At 35.1% G+C, this 19,682-nt stretch overlaps 1 protein-coding gene across 1 annotated transcript; it reads left to right on the top strand.

Annotated features, from left to right (window-relative positions):
* The first annotated feature begins 2,217 nt into the window (after nucleotides 1-2,217).
* LOC102587951 (ABC transporter C family member 5) lies at nucleotides 2,218-13,555 on the top strand. The gene is made up of 12 exons (XM_006355832.2): nucleotides 2,218-2,508; nucleotides 2,649-4,939; nucleotides 5,056-5,376; nucleotides 5,457-5,543; nucleotides 6,681-7,376; nucleotides 7,525-7,689; nucleotides 10,046-10,340; nucleotides 10,765-10,976; nucleotides 11,642-11,947; nucleotides 12,365-12,428; nucleotides 12,553-12,792; nucleotides 13,017-13,555. The coding sequence occupies exons 2-12, from the start codon at nucleotides 2,840-2,842 to the stop codon at nucleotides 13,127-13,129; spliced, it is 4,599 nt and encodes a 1,532-aa protein (XP_006355894.1). The 5' UTR covers nucleotides 2,218-2,508; nucleotides 2,649-2,839; the 3' UTR covers nucleotides 13,130-13,555.
* The last annotated feature ends 6,127 nt before the right edge of the window (nucleotides 13,556-19,682 follow it).

The following is a 19,682-nucleotide window of genomic DNA, read 5'->3' as shown; positions in this document are numbered from 1 at the left end:
AAAAAAATAAGATAGTGAAATATGAAAAATACAAAAAAAAACAAAAAAAAAACATACGTATTGGTCGGTGTGTGTTGTTACTATTGTACCAAACCATTGCGGAAAGGCAAAGGCGGTGGTCCTCCTTATTAAATTAAGTAATAAATTTGGACGTCACTCACTCTTCCTACCAATTTTTTTAAAATTTTTTATTCGGCGTTTCATATTTATATTAAAGCTTAATTATTTAAAAAATTACATCTAATAGAACTCTATTTGGAGTTAGCGTTCTTTATAAAAAAAGATTCCATATTCAAAACTCAAAATTAAGATCCCTGGTAAAAGAAAGAACATGTCCATGCATGCATTATAACATTATAATAAATTAGTGTGCTCTACCAAAATAATTTCCATACTCAAAATTCGAATTCAAAATCTCTATTAAAAGAAAGAAACATATCCATCAACACCATAACATTGATAAATTAGCGTACCACATTTTTTTGTGTGTTTTAATAAGGTACCTTTTTGGCTTTTAATATGCTATCAGAGTCACAAATCCACAAACCTCCATAACCCTGACGTAGAAAGCACCCATTCTCATTAATTTTTTTATTAAATTACAAGAACCGTATGGTCAAAAATAATTTTCCAAAATAAATATTACTACCACCTACAAAGTTATTATAAAAAGAAGTGAAAAGGGATAAATAAATTATTTAAAATAAGTTAACTTTTTCTTCCATTACATTTTTATAACTTAAAAATGTCGTCCCTTTAAACAGTTCAATTTTTTTTTTTCCAACGATTGCTCCAAAATAAAAAGAAATAAATCAAATTTGCTTTTAAACTATTCGAAATGGGGTTAAAATAGGCTTATTCTCCCTTGTTTTAGAGGAGTAGATAGTAGTTAGAATATATTTTTGAGTTATTTGACCACTTATCCACTTTTGATTAAAAAAATAACTAGTGACAAAGATATTTTTAGTCAAAAATATAATATAATAATAATAACATATCAAGTGAAATTCCACTAAGTGGAATCTGAAAAGGATAGAGTATTTGCAATCTTAGATAGACTATTTTTGCAAGGTCCTCTCAAATTTAGTGCATCAAACCTAAGTAGAAGAAGAAAAAAATAATGAAGAAAACATAACCAATAATACAAAAAGTATTTTAAAGACTACAAAGAAAAAATAATACTAAACAATAGTAAAGCTAAAAATATAATAAAAGATAATTTAACTTACTTCAAATAGTTTGGAAGTATTTTTTTTACCTTTTTCCTAAAAGAAAATAACATAACATTTGAAAAATAATAATTAAGAAAATGAAAAAAGTAAAAACATGATTTTGAGTTTTATATATAAAAGTTTTAAATATTATTTTAAATTATATTTAAATTGTTTAAACAAACATTGATTTTTTTTAATGACCAAACGGATCCTTAGAATTCGAGTAGCATGTATAATAAGAGTCAGGTGGATAATAATTAATAAGTGAAGATAGTGTTTATTTTCGTGGGTGGAGTGACGACGATGTGAGCAATAAACAAACAAAAGGAAAATGACAAGGTATGGGGTTCGAGTCTCCTTGGCTATCCCGCACATGAAAAAAAGAGAAGAAAAGATGTGAGATTTTTCGGTGTGAATTCAGGTATACTCGAACTCCCATGTAGATATGATATCGGATGAAAAATAAAAGAAAAAATGACAATCAATGCAAATTCAAATATAATCAAATTACAATGTCAATATTAGACATCATATTAAAAAAAATTCCTTTTTTTTCCTTTCTAAACCCCGCCTAAGAAATCTCAACAAATTCATGTGTATTTTCCTAAGATCTCAACATAATTTATTTATTTATAAAAACCTAGTCTTTGTTGATAATAATTCATTAGTATGATCTAGAGTTGTATATTAAATATATTCTTCCAAATCAGAGCTACCATTATTCTCCTCTCTGCTTCATTGGGATAATTAATGACCCTACCTCTTCATTACTAACCTAGTATTTTTTAATCTCATTTCTATAAAAAAATAATCACAAATATACTTATATTATATTTTATTAATAAGAAAAAAGAGGTGTGATTGTTTTGTTTGTTTTTATTCAAAATCAGAAAGAGTCCTATGCGAACTCAAACTCTTTAAATGTAAAAATACTGATCATCACCACTTCACAAGTTTAATAATTCCAAACATATTGCTGTGCTATGGTAGAGTTCGATTATTTTAAATTTGCATCAGCACCTGCCGTCTCCATCTACTGCATCATATTCTTTGGCAATAATTATTTTGTATACGTATATATTAATCATGACAGAGTATGGTGGATCTGTGTTTCTCTCTCTTTATAAAAAAAAAAATTAAAAAAAATCCTCACTAACCACAAGTGTGTTATTTGTAGCTACTTTTCTCTGTGTGTTTAGTAGCTACACAGTTATCCTTTGCAAACAATTTGCCTCGGCAATCTCTACCGGCTCGATAAACGATTCATCTTCTCAGGAAAATAACAAAAACCCAGGTCAGTTTTTTGGATTTTGTGTAACCCCTTCATTTCTGATTTTCAATTTGTCACCTTCCCTAATACCATATACACATACTCTGTGTTGTTGGGTTTTGTGATGCAATATCAATTTGTTTTCATCTGTTATGTGTCTGCAGATTCCTTCTCTCTCTGGGGTTACTTTTCATAATTTATGCGGTATGGACACCACATTCATGTCCAGATGGTGAAATGCCCTTTTACCAGATTCAACTATATTGCTTCTTAAAATATAATACGAGTAGTATTACGAACACCCATCTTCAAGAAATTGATCCTCATTTACAACAGTATAAGATTGGTACTTCCCATGATGGGTATCAATCTGTTCTTTGATACAGCTACAATTTCTCGTCATACGAGCCTATTCTCACTTTCCACCGCTTTTCAAGGACTTAATTTCTTGGAGTTATCGTCCATATGTGTCAACTTGACGTTCTTTCTTGTGTTTCTGTTTATTGTATCGGCGAAGCAGATATATCTGTGTGTGGGTCGGGTTCGATTTCGGAAGGATGATTCGGATGGTAATTCAGTACCTGGTAGGAGGAGAGGTGATGTGGAAATTCAGAGCATTGAGATAGGTAGAGCGTTTAAAGCTTCAGTTTTGTGTAGCTTCTATGTCTTGTTTGTGCATGTTGTGGTGGTAGGTTATGATGGGGTTGGCTTGATACGAAAGGCTACGCAAGGGAGTAGCGTGAATTGGACTTTGTTACTCTTTCCTGTAATTCAGACGTTGGCTTGGATTGTCTTGAGCTTCAGTGCTCTTTACTGTAAGTATAAAGGCAGTTCAAAATTCTCATTGTTGTCAAGGGTATGGTGGGTGGTGTCTTTTGTCATTTGTTTGTGTACTTTGTACTCTGATAGTAGAGAATTGGCAATAGAAGGCTCAAGCCATTTAAATTCTCATGTCTTTGCAAATCTTGCGGTTACCCCTTCTCTTGCCTTTCTCTGTTTTGTTGCTATTAGGGGTGTCACTGGTATAGAAGTAACTAGAAATTCTGATCTTCAGGAGCCATTGCTCCCTGAAGAAGAGCCGGCATGTCTTAAAGTTACTCCTTACAGTGATGCGGGGATTATCAGTTTAGCTACTCTTTCTTGGTTAAACCCACTTCTTTCAGTAGGCGCAAAGAGGCCTCTTGAGCTGAAAGACATTCCACTTCTTGCTCAACGAGATCGTTCTAAGACTAATTACAAGGTACTAAATGCAAATTGGGAAAAATTAAAGGCTGAAGATCCTTCAGAGCAGCCTTCTTTAGCTTGGGCCATTCTGAAATCTTTCTGGAAGGAGGCTGCCTGCAATGCAGTTTTTGCAGGCTTGAACACTTGTGTTTCTTATGTGGGTCCATACTTGATCAGTTACTTCGTGGACTACCTAGCAGGAGTGGAGACGTCTCCTCATGAGGGATACATTTTGGCAGGAATATTCTTCACGGCGAAGTTAGTTGAGACCTTAACAACCCGGCAGTGGTATCTTGGGGTTGACATTTTGGGCATGCATGTGAGATCAGCTCTCACTGCAATGGTATATCGCAAGGGACTGAGGCTCTCAAGTTCCGCGAGGCAAAGCCACTCTAGTGGAGAGATTGTTAATTACATGGCAGTGGATGTTCAGAGAGTAGGAGACTACTCATGGTATCTTCATGATCTATGGATGCTGCCTCTTCAAATCATTCTGGCTCTTGCTATTTTGTATAAAAATGTTGGTATTGCATCTGTGGCTACTTTAGTTGCCACCATTATATCCATTGTTGCAACCGTCCCATTAGCTAGGGTTCAAGAAGACTATCAAGATAAATTAATGGGTGCCAAGGACGATAGGATGAGAAAGACTTCTGAGTGCCTCAGGAACATGAGGATTCTCAAGTTGCAAGCATGGGAGGATAGGTATAGAGTAATGCTAGAGGACATGCGGAATGTGGAGTTCAAGTATCTTCGAAAAGCTCTGTACTCCCAAGCTTTCATCACCTTCATTTTCTGGAGCTCCCCAATATTTGTTTCAGCTGTTACTTTTGGCACTTGCATACTATTGGGCGGCCAGCTTACCGCAGGAAGTGTTCTTTCTGCTTTGGCGACTTTCAGGATCCTCCAAGAACCACTTAGGAATTTTCCTGACTTGGTGTCAATGATGGCTCAGACAAAAGTATCCCTTGATCGGATTGCTGGATTTCTGCAAGAGGAAGAATTGCAGCAAGATGCAACCATTGTGCTGCCTCGGGACATCACAAATGTGGCAATAGAAATTAAAGACAGTGAATTTTACTGGGATCCATCTTCTCCAAGTCCAACGTTGGCAGGCATACAACTAAAGGTTGAAAAGGGCATGCGTGTTGCTGTCTGTGGTGTGGTTGGCTCAGGGAAATCAAGCTTCCTTTCTTGCATCCTTGGTGAGATTCCCAGAATCTCTGGTGAAGTAAGTCAAATTAAAGATTTTTCTCACTTTTTTCTTAGATTTTCAAAATATCCAATTTTGGGTATATGGGAGAAGCTCTAATCAGCATTCATTTTTTACCTTTATATTTGTGTTAGGTTAGAATATGTGGAACTGCTGCTTATGTCTCACAGTCAGCTTGGATACAATCTGGGACCATAGAAGATAATGTCCTTTTCGGTAGCCCAATGGATAAGGCAAAATATAAGGCCGTGATTCATGCTTGTTCATTGAAAAAGGACTTGGAGCTTTTCTCTCATGGAGATCAGACTATTATTGGTGATAGAGGCATAAATCTTAGTGGTGGTCAAAAGCAACGTGTGCAACTTGCAAGGGCGCTCTATCAGGACGCTGATATATATTTACTGGATGATCCGTTTAGTGCCGTTGATGCACACACTGGGTCAGACTTATTTAAGGTTATGCATAGATGTTGCTTAATCATTTCTACTGCTCAATTAGAAGGAAATTTGCTGAATGTGCAATTATTTTACTGCAGGAGTACATACTAACAGCACTAGCAACAAAAACAGTGGTTTTTGTTACTCACCAGGTTGAATTTTTGCCAGCTGCTGATGTGATATTGGTAGGTGATGTATTCTTTCACTATCTAATACTGCTCCTTGTCCTGTTCGATTGTGTGCAAAATGTTCCTCTATAGCTTGAAGGCCTCTATTGAAACTACTATCATTGTTTTGTCAAGTGTATCCTCATTTTGTCTTTTCATCATGGATCTTATGCTAATATGCTCAGTTCAAAAGTTACTTGAGTCGATGGTCTATCAAAAACAGCCTCTCTACCTTCACAAGGTAGGGGATAAGGCTGCTTACACACCAGTGTCCTAAGACCTCACTTGTGGGATTACACTGGGTAATGGGTACGTTGTTCTCAGTTCAAAAGCGAGATGAAAGTTGAGGTATGGTAATAGTTCAGAAAAGGTGATCTTGTATTATCTATGCTTGTACTAATAGCATGGTATATAGTTCGTTCAGCTTCTAAGTTAAATTGTGTGTATTTTTTTCTTCTTTGAAATTTGAAGAATGTTGGAGCATAAATACAACTGCAAGGAAAAGTGGCTTTGCTTGTAAGTTGTGGCTGTTCTAAAATATGAATTGTCAAGATGAAGAAGTAGTGTTTGAGGAACTTGAGGAACAAGTTATAAAATGGAGCAGTATGGTTGGAGATTTACCTGTGCTTTTAGCTTCCTTTCACAGGTCTAAAGAGTCTTACACTTCTGCAATAACACGCACTCCTTAGTGCCATGCCTACTCTGAAGCTCAACTTAAGCTGGGTGCTGCGTCCTCCCTGAGCTTCTTTGAGTGTCGAGTCTCCAGCACGCTTTATGAGCCTTTGACAACGCTGTTTCAGATGACTTTGTAGTTCCACCACCAACAGAGCAGGAAGTTCTTTTCCAAAAAGAGATTAAAAGTTCTGTAAAAAGGAAAATAAAGCCTAAACTAATTCTCGTGTGTCATTTCTCACAACTGTTTCTGATAAGTGGTAGTGCGCTGGAAATATCTACAAAAGTATGTTATGTTTTTAACCATTCAAGATATACAGATCTAAATATACTACAATCTGAAAAGGTTTTACACTTGGGCCTTTCCTTTTTACATTCTAATGTGATGAAGGAGTAGCCATCAAACTTGACCTGTCAACATCCTTTCTAATCAGTATTAGGGCACCATTAATTCCCAAATGACTTTTTAGCTTCCTTTCACAGGTCCTGAAGGAAGGTCGTATCTGTCAATGTGGGAAGTATGATGAACTTCTGCAAGCAGGGACTGACTTCAATGCTTTGGTTTCAGCTCATCATGAAGCAATTGAAGCTATGGATTTTTCGAACCAATCTCTTGAAGAAACGGATAAAGATCCTTCGCCTGATGGTTCTGCTTTAGTGACTAAAAAATGTGATTCAGTCGAAAAGAGTATTGACAGTCTTGCAAAAGAAGTACAAGAAGGTGTCTCGGCTCCTGATCAGAAGGCAATCAAAGAGAAAAAGAAAGCTAAAAGATTGAGAAAAAAGCAGCTTGTTCAGGAAGAGGAACGGGAGAGGGGAAAAGTTAGCATGAAAGTTTATCTGTCATATATGGCGGCTGCTTATAAGGGCTTGTTGATTCCGCTTATCATTCTTGCACAGACATTATTTCAGGTGCTCCAAATAGCTAGTAATTGGTGGATGGCTTGGGCAAATCCACAAACTCCAGGGGACAGTCCTAGGACGACTAGTGTGGTACTTATTGGTGTTTATATGGCCCTTGCTTTTGGAAGCTCATGGTTTATCTTTATTAGGGCAGTCCTGGTTGCTACATTTGGTCTAGAGGCTGCACAAAAATTATTTTTGAAAATGCTGAGAACAATCTTTAGGGCTCCAATGTCTTTCTTCGACTCCACACCAGCAGGGAGGATATTGAATCGCGTATGTCCAAGTATTGTTATTGCTTAACATTCATTTTTATGCAATCCTCTGCATACTTGATTTTTCCATGATTCTCCTTCCCTGCCTTCTTTATTGCCCTATTTTTTGGGTAGAGCAATTGTTCTAAGGGATTCTTATGATTTACCAGGTGTCGATTGATCAAAGTGTGGTTGATCTTGATATTCCTTTCAGACTTGGCGGCTTCGCTTCAACTACAATTCAGCTTATTGGTATTGTTGGTGTCATGACAACAGTTACCTGGCAAGTGTTACTACTTGTCATCCCAATGGCGATTGCTTGCCTATGGATGCAGGTAACTGACAGGACAGACCATTTTTAGATTTAAGCATGAGCTCTGCAAATCCTTTGCTTAGTTTATACATCAAAAACTCACAAGATTATCGAGTGATACAATCTGCTTTTCCTCTCTCTCTCTCTCACTCACTCATATTTACTTCCCTTTAATGTGCTAGTTCATCCTAAAAGTTTTCTTCCATCGACAAATACAATGTAAAAGTATAACATCTTTGGCTCAATTTTGGAGGTTCTTTGACAAGGAAGGTATTGGTGAGATACTTTTATAATTCTAATATTCACTAGACACATGTGCGACATCTCATTAGTATTTAATATAAAAAAAAAGGTTGTGTTTGTTAAGTGTTTTGTGCAAGAGTTTCAAACATATTATAATTTGAAGTTCTAGTTAAAGATTGGAAATTCAATCTCATCAAGTTGTTTATAAATATATCTTCACATATATTTGACAACTTTAATATAATATTAGAGAAAACTTCAATAATCATATGATAATTGAAAAAAAAGATAGATTGTATGGAATAGCCGAAGAGTTATTAGATATTGTTTTCTTTACTTTTATTACCTCTCATTTTCTATAAATTAGGCAAAGAATTTTCTCTTTTAGATGTTAGACCAGCAAATTATTTTGACTATTTTACAGTTAAGTATCTTCTTACGGTTGAATTTTTTCTTTTAACTTTCTATTCTTCCTTAAAAATTAGATGGAGAGTTACTTTTTCTTGATGAGAAGTGTAATAATAGCAAATTGATCTTTATTTCCACTTCTCTTTTCAGATATTTTGAATAATATATGGACATTGGCGTCTCATTTTCGTTAAGGATGTCTCATTTACCTTTTTAAAAAGCTTTGATCATTCTAATTTACTTCCACCGTTTCAATTTGTTGTCTTACTTTCCTTTTAAGTCCGTTTCAATTTGTTTGTCTTACTTTCCTTTTTAGTCCATTTCAAAAATAATGCATGTTTTCGTTTTTTGGCAACTTTTTAATTCTATCTTTTCACATGCCATGTTTAATACCACAAGATCAAAAAGACATTATGGTACATTCTACACATCTTTAGTTTAAGACCACAAGATTCAAAAGTCTTCTTTACTTCCGTAAACCCAGTGTCAAGTCAAAACCAGGCAAACAAATTGAAAAGGAGGGAGTATATTGTCTGTACCAGTTTCAATCTGTATTAAAATCTTTAAATTGTTGGACCTTTACAAATTTACTCTAATATAACAATTTTTACATCTTAGTTCTACTTAAAGTTGGTTAACTGATTTTATGTTTCTTATGCAAGGTTGGTTGGTTATAGTTGTATTTTTTTTTAACAACTCTATTAAAGAGAACAAAACAAAAAACAGAAATGAATAAAGACAGAAACAAGAAGTATAATGACTTCAAAAGACTGCCAATTGAGAGGTATGTCGTGCAATGAAAAGCTCACAGGGGCCCACACTTTAAACATCTCGCGAGTCTTGAGAACTACGTGAGAAATGAGAAGTTACTGGGCCCGCTTTATGAAAAGATAAAGCACTAGATCTCTCCTGGGACAGGAAAGGAATTAAACAAAAGTTTTGTGGCTTTCTGCCTGAAAGGAAAAAAAAAACATGCATCAAAAGATCCAGTACAAAAATTGGCTAAATACTGTTATTCCCTATTATAATTAGCAGTAATTTGTGTAAACATAAATCAATAACATCTAATCCTTGGTTATCAAAGAAAGGAAATAATCCTTCATGTGGAGCATTCTCTTGAAGAAATTTTGTTTTGGGGGTTTTGTGAATCTTATAGTGCTGAAAATGTTTCATCAACAAACTATATTTGACCCCGATTTGGGAAAGCATATATGTCCTTTAGGGTGCTAGAATTCCACCAACTCCATCTCTGTATACTTGCTTCCACCAACATACGAATGCTACTTTCTAGGTTGCCCTTTTAGATTATATTTCATCCTCTAAAGGTAACTTTGCTGCTCATGAAAATGGTCTTGCAATTACTTGCAAACTATCTGCAATCATATAAGAATATTTTCCTACTGTTACTATCTAGTTGGGTAGCCAAGGTAAATGAGGACATTTGGTGGTGCATAATTGGAGTTTTAAAGACTGCTTTTCTAGTTTTAGCACAACTTGAACCATCTGCTAGAGTATTACTGGCAAAATATATATTTGTTCTTTTCATTTTCCATTACTAGCCACCAATCCCTTGCAGAAGTTGAAATCGTTCATACATGCAAGTTATGGACTCACATTCTGCGTCGTCCAGTTTTCAACTGATTATTTTTAATGAATTTTCATGTACTTTATTTCACTTGAGCATAAAAAGGGCAAGGGTAAAAGTATTTGTGGTAAAATCTGTGCAGAAATACTATATGGCTTCATCAAGGGAACTAGTTCGCATTGTTAGCATCCAAAAATCTCCAATCATTCATCTTTTTGCTGAGTCAATTGCTGGAGCTGCAACAATCAGAGGTTTTGGACAAGAAAAGAGATTTATGAAGAGGAACCTTTATCTCTTGGATTGCTTTGCTCGACCATTCTTCTGCAGTCTTGCAGCAATCGAATGGCTTTGCCTACGCATGGAGTTGCTCTCTACATTTGTCTTTGCTTTCTGTATGGTTTTACTTGTGAGCTTTCCTCATGGGAGCATAGATCCTAGTAAGTACATTATATTTATTCCATGTAATGTCGTAGTAAGTACTTTATCTTTGCCAATGTGATGAAAATCTTGCTTCAAGTCTTGATCATTTGATGAATCTTCGAGTTGATAATAATTTTGATTTCTTGTGCATTTTAACCCCATAATTATTAACAAGCAATTCATAAAACATTGAGAAGAATGTAACTCAGGTCAATCAATTCTAAATGGGAAAGGTAGAATTTTGAGTGCTGTCGCCTTATTCAGACACTAATTATGATTCACTTCTTATGAGGATGTTGGAACTACTTATCAGGAAAAAAAAAAGGGGAGGATGGCGGGGACTATTTGCGAACAAATATCGCAAGAGGGGCACCTATTTTTGTCTTACAGATTCATCGAATTGATATCATAGTTTTAATTATCATGTATCTACTCCCATAGGTATGGCAGGTCTTGCTGTGACATATGGCCTAAACTTGAATGCACGCCTGTCACGATGGATACTCAGTTTCTGCAAGCTTGAAAACAAGATTATTTCAATAGAAAGGATTCATCAATATTGTCATATTCCTAGTGAGGCCCCACAAATTATTGAACCTCATCCCCCATCGTCATGGCCAGAAGAAGGAACCATTGAACTGATTGATTTAAAGGTATGCACGATTTGTATTTCTATTTTGTGGCATATGGTTTTCTTGTTTTTAGGACATCATGCTGGCGTTGAAATTCAATATTATAAAACTAATTTATGATATTTCTGTGGTCTGAGTTTTTCCTCTTCTTATTCCGGTTGAAATGTTTATCATCAAGCCTTTAATTTTATGTAATTGTATGAATGAATGAAGTTTTGGTAATAGATGCACAAACTTCTTTGTTTTAGTGGGAAAGCGAAGATTATATTTTTGTAAGAGTTAAGTCAGATGACAAGGGAGAGGAATACTGCTGACAGTACTAAGAGAAACAGTCAATGGGAGATAGTGACAGGAAAGGATGTTGTCAAGCTTATTCTGAACTGCAAATGTTTCATGTCCTTGCATCTTCATGTTCATTTAACTGTCTTAAAGTTCAGTGAATTGCAACTGTTTCAAGTCTCTGTTTTTATATCCATTCACTGTCTTAAGCATGCATTTTAGGGTAATTATGTCTGGATGCAGTCAAATGTCATGCCTAGTTCATGGAAGTTTTAAAAAGCTGATACCACTGTTGGACTCTGGGAATTAACATCTCGGCAGAGCTCATAGAAACAACTTGTAATATGCCTACCTTCCACCCTAATATCAGGAAAGGAAAAGCTAATGACTATTTTATTCCTCTTTAGGTTCGTTATAAGGAGAGTCTTCCAGTTGTGCTTCATGGTGTATCCTGCAAATTTCCTGGAGGAAAGAAAATTGGAATTGTGGGGCGCACAGGTAGTGGCAAATCTACTCTGATTCAGGCCTTATTCAGATTGCTTGAACCAGAAGGTGGAAAAATAATTATAGACAACATTGATATTTCAACCATTGGCCTTCATGACCTTCGTAGTCGTCTGAGTATAATTCCCCAAGATCCAACATTATTTGAAGGGACAATTCGAGACAACCTTGACCCACTTGATGAACATTCAGATCTAGAAATATGGCAGGTAATAACTGATTTGCTTTTCTCCCTGTTACCTACACATTATTTTAAAGGCAGAGACTTTTTTTAATTAGACTGATGTGATGTTTGGAAACAAAGAAATAAAGAAGTTTTAAGTTTCCAATTTATTAAGGAGATTCTCTCCCATCATAGACACCAGATCAGCTATCAGAACTGTGTTCCTACATTATTTTAGCTCTCATATGTTTTACTTCTTAAGCTTGTAGTTGTAGGTTTACAGATTGTTTTGAGTAATTTTACCTATTTCTTCCTAATATTTATGTTGCTCCTAAACTTGTCTTTCCAAAAATTGATTCTCTTTTTAAAAAAATTTCTTTATAAGTAGAAGCTGAAGCCATTAGTGGATCATTGTTTGCTTTCCGACACTGACAGCAGTTTGGTATTCCTTTATTCCCTTCAGGCACTTGAAAAGTCCCAGCTTGGAGAGGTTGTCAGGAATAAAGATCAGAAGCTTGATACACCAGGTATGTTTTCTGTTAGATTGGACTGAAACATGCAATTCTGAGAGTGATGGGAGCCTCTCCAATGGTGTTATTTGGTTTTCTTTTGAATTCTCATCAAATAATTCGTCAAACTGATGCCTGGCAGTCCTGGAGAATGGAGAGAATTGGAGTGTGGGCCAGCGACAGCTTGTATCTCTTGGGCGGGCTTTACTTAAACAAGCCAAAATTTTGGTGCTTGATGAAGCGACTGCCTCGGTTGACTCAGCAACAGATAACCTCATCCAGAAGATTATTAGGACAGAGTTTAAGGACTGCACTGTTTGTACCATTGCACATCGTATCCCTACAGTTATTGACAGTGATCTTGTCCTGGTCCTCAGTGATGGTGCGTTTTCTGTAATTCACTTGTTCTTGGTAGAAATGGGTGTCAAGGCTATATATGAGGGAGATTTTTTCTTCACCTCGACCACAAAAAAGAAATTTTAAAGAGAATGAGTAGTGTGTGCGCGAGATTGTGCTTATGTTTCTTTTCCTGTTGATACGTAATATGATCTGAATCCTTGTCACATTGAAATAGCTTGAGCTTGATAAAATTCGATGCATATGCAGGTCGGGTGGCTGAATTTGATACTCCAGCACGACTCTTAGAGGACAAATCTTCTATGTTTCTCAAGTTGGTGTCAGAGTACTCAACAAGATCTAGTGGCATGCCCGATTTTTAATTTGGGTAGCAAGCCTGAAAATTTTGATGGGAAAGCAAAGAAGAGCAGAATGCCAGAGGAAAAATGAACTGGCTAGCACTCCTGCTGCTGCTTCATTGGGCTAGAAGAAGTATAAATGGTGAAAGGGGGGTATCTGCAAGCAGCACAGGGGAGCTACATGTTGAAATTAGTTTCTGTGGTAGAGGCCATGCTCAATTCTTGTGTAGGTATGATGGGAATTCATGCATTGCCGGCATACTCTGTAACATAAAATAAGCTAGGCAGCAGAGGTTGGTAAATAAGTAGGAAGAGAAGAAATTGTATCTGACGTGAACTAGGTTTCTCGATAAGCAAATTTTGATTATATTTCTCATCTTGTAGAGGACTGACTCAACTTTAGTGCCTACTTTTCTCACTAGTTTGAAATGTGTCTCCTTTCCAGATTTACTTGTTTTGCATCTCTGTAGTTTAGGCAGGAGCTAATTAGTTTGTTTTCCTCTCTGCCAAACATAAATATGATTCAGTCCATGTAAATTATTTATATAGACGAGCTTCTATTTATCAAGCCACCCTTTTCAGTTTTGAGTGACCAATCTCCAAGTACCGTTAATTTCGGTGCTGCTTCTATTGTTCTTGCATTTCATGAAGCATGCCTTGGGCAAGAACAACTTAGAAAGGAGATCATACTCGAGGTGATTTGCCTCATTTGTAGGCCGGTCACATCAAGGTACTTAACGTTTTCAAGGTGCATATTAAAATCATTATGAATGGCTGAATACACACAAAATATGGAGTACTACTTTAGATTTATACTATAAATCAACTTCTCTCCCTCACTTGTAAGGCATTTGATTTATCATCATCACTATTGTAGAACTCACACTTTGTACCAAGCAAGCAAGCACTTATTTTTTTTAAGTGAGATTGCTGGACAACTTCATCAGGCACAACTAAATAAGAAATTCTTTACTTTTTTGTTAAGTCTTCTTACTTATTATCTTTAATTAATTATTTTAGTAATTAAGTTTTCAAGTATCAAGAAACTTGCATTTGATCATTTTAATTTGAGTATCCTTGACCTTCAAATATTAATTCGATTGCTATCTTAAGTGATAAATTTAGGGGTAAATAGTTTGACGCCCATCTAGGGGACATAATAATCATAATATTGTTTTGGTCTATTATTGAATATTTACTAACATTGCTTTACTTTGTTTTGCAAGTAAATTCGTAGTTCGTACCATATAGTTCACAACTTAACTTGTTGGGAACCAAGGTGATGATTGTTGGCCATAGACCAGGATAACTTAGAGGTGCTACCGGAGTTCTGGGGATTACAAGATGGCGACGATTCGGATCTTGAACATATTTATGTGCTTATTTATCGTATTTTGCCATATTTATCTCTTGTTTTAAAAGCATTTTTAACTATATTGAGTGTGTTTTGATTTGTATTGTTATATTATGAACTGAGACACTAATAATGAAATGGTGTTTAGTTGTTCAGATTATGATATAGATGAATTGGAAAATTTAGTTACTAAAAACAGAGGAATATATCTGATAGTTTGCAAGATTATAAGGAGATTGTTAAGGGTATGACCTTCAAGGACAGTTGAAGCAAAACAATTCTGCAAACTTTATGCTATGGCTAAGAAGGTAAAACTGGTTGTGGTGAAGAGTGATAAAAAAAGATTGAGATATAAATCTGGTGCTGAAAGTTGTCCATTTTTACTTCTAATTTATGGGGATATGACCACTCTTGGTGTTAGTGTTAAAATACTAGTAGATCATATAGAGTGTGGAATAGCATATGACAACTTTTTGGTAGATTACTCAACAATAGCTCAATATTTTATGGAGAAATTGCAAAGTGACCCTAAGTACAAGGTCAAACAAATGAAGGCCGACTTGTAGAGTGTTTGAGCTAAATGTAAGTAAAGCAAAGTTCAAGAGAGCCAAAAGGGAGATACTAGAGACTCTGGATGGTAGTTTTGTAGACTCTTACAATAAATTGAAGGGTTGTGCTACTGAATTGAAAAGTTGTAATCTAGGGTCTGACATAGTGATAGATTTGTCTAAAGAGGCATTATCTAATGGTAAAAGAATTTTTTTTAGGATGTATATACGCTTCAAGGCAATGAAGCTGGGTTTTAAGTCTGGGTTAAGACCATTTATTGGGTTAGATGGTACATTCCTTAGAGGAAAAGCTAAGGGGTAGATATTGGTTGCTGTTGGTCAAGACAGTAATAACTCTTTCTACTCGTTTGCTTGGGCTGTGGTAGATAAAAAGACTAAAAGGTTGAACATGGTTCATGCAACATTTGCAGCATTCACTTGAACTTCAAAATGGTGAAGGACTGACATTCATACCAGATATGCAGAAGTAATTATACTATTAAGTTGAAATTTATTTACCTTTGTTTAATACTACTCTTTTATTAATTTAGTTATTTTTATTTGATATTTAGGGCCTGCTTGATGCAGTAAGGACAATTTTATTTGAAGCACCACAAAAATATTGTGCAAGACATAATGAGGTAAATTAGTGCAAGAGATGGAGTAAATGTGAGCTGAAGAAGTTGTTATAGTGGGACGCATGGTACTCATTTTCAAAGGAGTTTGGGGACCAACTTCAAGAGATCAAAGAAGTTAATGAAGAGGCTGGACAGGATTTAATAAACAAGTATCCTCCCAAAATATGGTGCAGAGCCTATTTAGATACAGTGTGCAAAAATCAGGCTGTGGATAATACCTTTACAGAGACCTTCAATGCTTGGATACTTGAAGCAAGATACAAGTCAATTATTGAAATGTTGGAAGACATCAGGGTCAAAGTAATGGAGAGTTTGACAGCAAAGGAGGTTGCTGTGAGGAAGTGAAAAGATGATGGGTTTAGTCCCAAAAGTGAGTTGTTGTTTATTGAGTATTTGAAGATATCCAAAGTTTGTAAGGTGAGTAGCAATAGGGATAATGGCTATGAGGTCACTAAAGGTGCAGCTAGACACATTGTCAACTTAAAGGAGAAAAAAATGCAAATGCAGAATATGAGATCTCACTGAAATTTCTTATTCACGTGCAATTAAGGCTATGAAGCACAAAAAAATGATATCCAAGAATGAAATTGATTGGTATTATAGTAAAGAGGCAGACTTGATAATCTACAAACACAAGTTACAACCTGTTAAGGGAGAACCATTCTGAAAATGTAATCCTTTGCATGCCATTGAACCATCAGAATTGGTCAAGCTTGTTGGCAGACCTAAACTTATGAGGGAAAGAGAAAAGAATAAAGAAACGTGATGACATGTAGTACTTGTGGAGAACAAAATCATAATCCAAGAAGATGTCAAAAGTTAATTTTTATTCAATCTTAATTACAACAAATCATTATCCAATCCTATTATTTAATTCTTTATCTTCTATTATGAATAAATAATGCAAAACAGGGGAAGCAACCTACTAAGAAGCAAAGGAAGCAAACTGTTAAGCAAGGAAAAGAAACTGGTAGGGAAAAAAAGGCAGGCTAGGAGAGGTTTAATTGATGAAGAGGAAGCTTATGAGGAAGACATAAACTGCACAGCTCCACAACCAACACAAGAAAGTCAGTCTAAATTTCATGCTGCTTGTAGTAGCTATGTTCCCGAGGATGATGATGATCACTCTAGGCTAAGGCCAAGAACAATTTCAGAAGAAACTTTTTTAATAAGATTGAGAAAGAGATAGAACCCACAAGAACCAATTGGAAGTAGAGTAACAAATTTCAGAGGTGACAAATCTGGTGTTAGTGAACCTACAAATCTTTCCATAACACCAACAGGCTTAACTGGGAATGGAAAGGATGCAATTACTACCAACTAGATATAAGCACAAATGATTCAAAAGCTGAGGCCAATACGGGGATGATGAAACTGTGTTGATACTACTATTTTGTATATGTTGGTGCCTTTAATGATGTTAAGGCTAAACTTGTGTTTTTGCTATGTTTTATATAAGTTGATGCCTTAAATGATGTGTTTGCTATGTTTTGATAGTTTATGTTTTGGTACTATTATTTTGTATAGGTTGGTGCCTTGAATGATATTAAGGTTAAACTTGTTGTTTTGCTAGACTAACTGGTAGTCTGTTTTGGTACTACTGCTTGTATAGGTCGAGTGTATCAGCTAAACTAAGTGAAGTATGGCAAGTTTAATAGTCTGTGTTTTGTAAGTGACATTTGCCATTATATGACCTGTGTTTAAATGTTATGTATGGTGTCTTTGTGCAAGTTTAATAGTGTCTTTATTTTGCCTCTGTGCAAATTTAATAGTGTCTTTGTTTAGCCTATGTGCAAGTTTAATAATGTCTTTGTTTAGCCTTTGTGCAAGTTTAATAGTGTCTTTGTTTAGCCTTTGTGCAAGTTTAATAGTGTTTGTTTAGCCTTTTTTGTGCAAGTTTAATAGTGTCTTTGTTTAGCCTTTGTGCAAGTCATTAGTAGTGACTGATAGTCTAATATGATAGTTACATTAACTTGTGAACTTATTAATGCTAATACAAACAACAACATTCTCTAATACAATAGTGTTAATTGACAAATATCGATTCAAAAGATGATTGCAAATAACTAGCACACTTGAAATGACATTGAAGAACACACATCCTTATGCTTACACAACATCTAAATCATAAATATACATTAACACAATTCAAAAGATAAGATTATCTAAAACAAATGAACACTTGAAAATAACTAATACTTGAAAATTACATTCAAGACACATCTTCTTTATGCTTACGGAACATCTAAATCACAAAAAAAGAGAGGATAAATATACACTAACACAATTCAAAACATAAGATTCTCTAACACAAAGGAAGACTTAAAATTAACTAACATTTGAAAATTACATTCAAGAACATATCTTCCTTATGCTACAGAACATCTAATGAACGAAAAGTAAATCACTTGAAAATTGCAACAACAAATACCACAAACACAGTAAGTGACAATATACACAACATCTTCAACTTTGACACTTTCGCTCCCAAATTTCTTGATTTGTTCACATCGAAGTAGTTTAAACTCTCTAAATTCTCCAATTTTTCTTTAAATTGTCTCTTTCAATCTTAACCGCATTCAATGACTCTCTCAAATTCTCCATTTCAACGCATCAACTTCCAATTTAGACTTCAGTAAATTTACTTTAATGGAAGAATTTCCTAGATAACTATCTTCCCACCTCCACAATCCATAATTTTCAATCTGATGGAAAAAATATAGAAGAACTAATAATCATACGAAATACAAGAAGAAATCATACAAATTTATATTTAGTGAAAAACATACCTTAGGTTTAGAAAATCTATAAAATCTTCTTCCGGGGTTCAATGAAGTCCTTGAAGTGAAACAACGAGTCATTTCACCACAAAAACAAGTCATCATCATGGAGTTACTAATTGAATCACAACTACTTTCAGACATGATTTTAGGTCTAATTGGAGGGAGACGACGAATTGATGAAGAATCAACTAAGAAATGACGACGAACAGATGATGGAAACGACGAATAGACGATGAAAACAACAAAGAATCTTTGATGAACTAGTGTTTAGTTTGTGAGATAGCAAGAAAGATTTGAGAGAAAGGACTTTTTCTTTAGTTTTTTAGATAGTTTATTTGTGTGGGTAATGGGTAAATCGGGTGGGTTAAACATGTAATGGGTGGGTATTTGAATTTTGAGTTAAATAATTGGTCAAATCGGGTTGAGCCGATTGCGCCATGTGTACCAAATAAGTCTTCCGTTAGTGGGAGGAATAAATGTGCACTGGTTATTGAACGACAAGGGCACTATAAACAAAAAGTATGGCGGAGGATATTTGTATACCATTAACAATAGTTATATTTATCATTTTCCCAATATATAGGGAAAATACATAAGTACCCCCCAGCCTATGCCCAAAATTCCTGAGACACACCTAACCTTTACTAAGGTCCTATTACCCCCAAAACTTATTTTTAAATTAATTTTCTACCCCTTTTCGGCCTACGTGGCACTTTCAACCAGATATGTTGAAAGTTTTGTTCAACACGCACTGGGCCCCACTTTTTTAGCTTTCTAAAATGACAAGCTATCAGTCCAAAAGTAGCTTTTACACTTCCCAAAATATCAAAAAGCTATCAGTTTATGTTTTTCAAGTTTAACTTTACCAAAAGGAAGTGAAAGGAACAAGGGAAAGAACAATTATCTTCAAAAAATTGATTTCAGAAATTCGATTTTCAAACTCATAATTGATTTTCTATGTTGGATTTTGGTACTTAGTGTTCGATTTCAGTCGTGCATCTGTGGGTCGATTTCATTCTTCTAAGTCATCAAGAATCTTATTGCAAATGCAGACGTCTTGGTCATATCGCAATCCTAACATTTATACATAAAAATTGTGAAAGAAATTTAAAATCAGAACTAATAATCGACATAAAAATGTGTAAATATAAAGAATATATTAAAAATTTACTTTACCTTTTCGAAACAAGGAGCAATTTAACTTGAATGATAATGGAGGTTTTTTTTCAAAAGATGAAGAACACTGATAAAGAA

The sequence above is a fragment of the Solanum tuberosum genome, unplaced genomic scaffold (genome assembly GCF_000226075.1).
Source record: "Solanum tuberosum cultivar DM 1-3 516 R44 unplaced genomic scaffold, SolTub_3.0 scf00207, whole genome shotgun sequence".
NCBI classification, from domain to species: Eukaryota; Viridiplantae; Streptophyta; class Magnoliopsida; order Solanales; family Solanaceae; genus Solanum; species Solanum tuberosum.
This window is presented reverse-complemented; position numbering and strand designations above follow the sequence as displayed.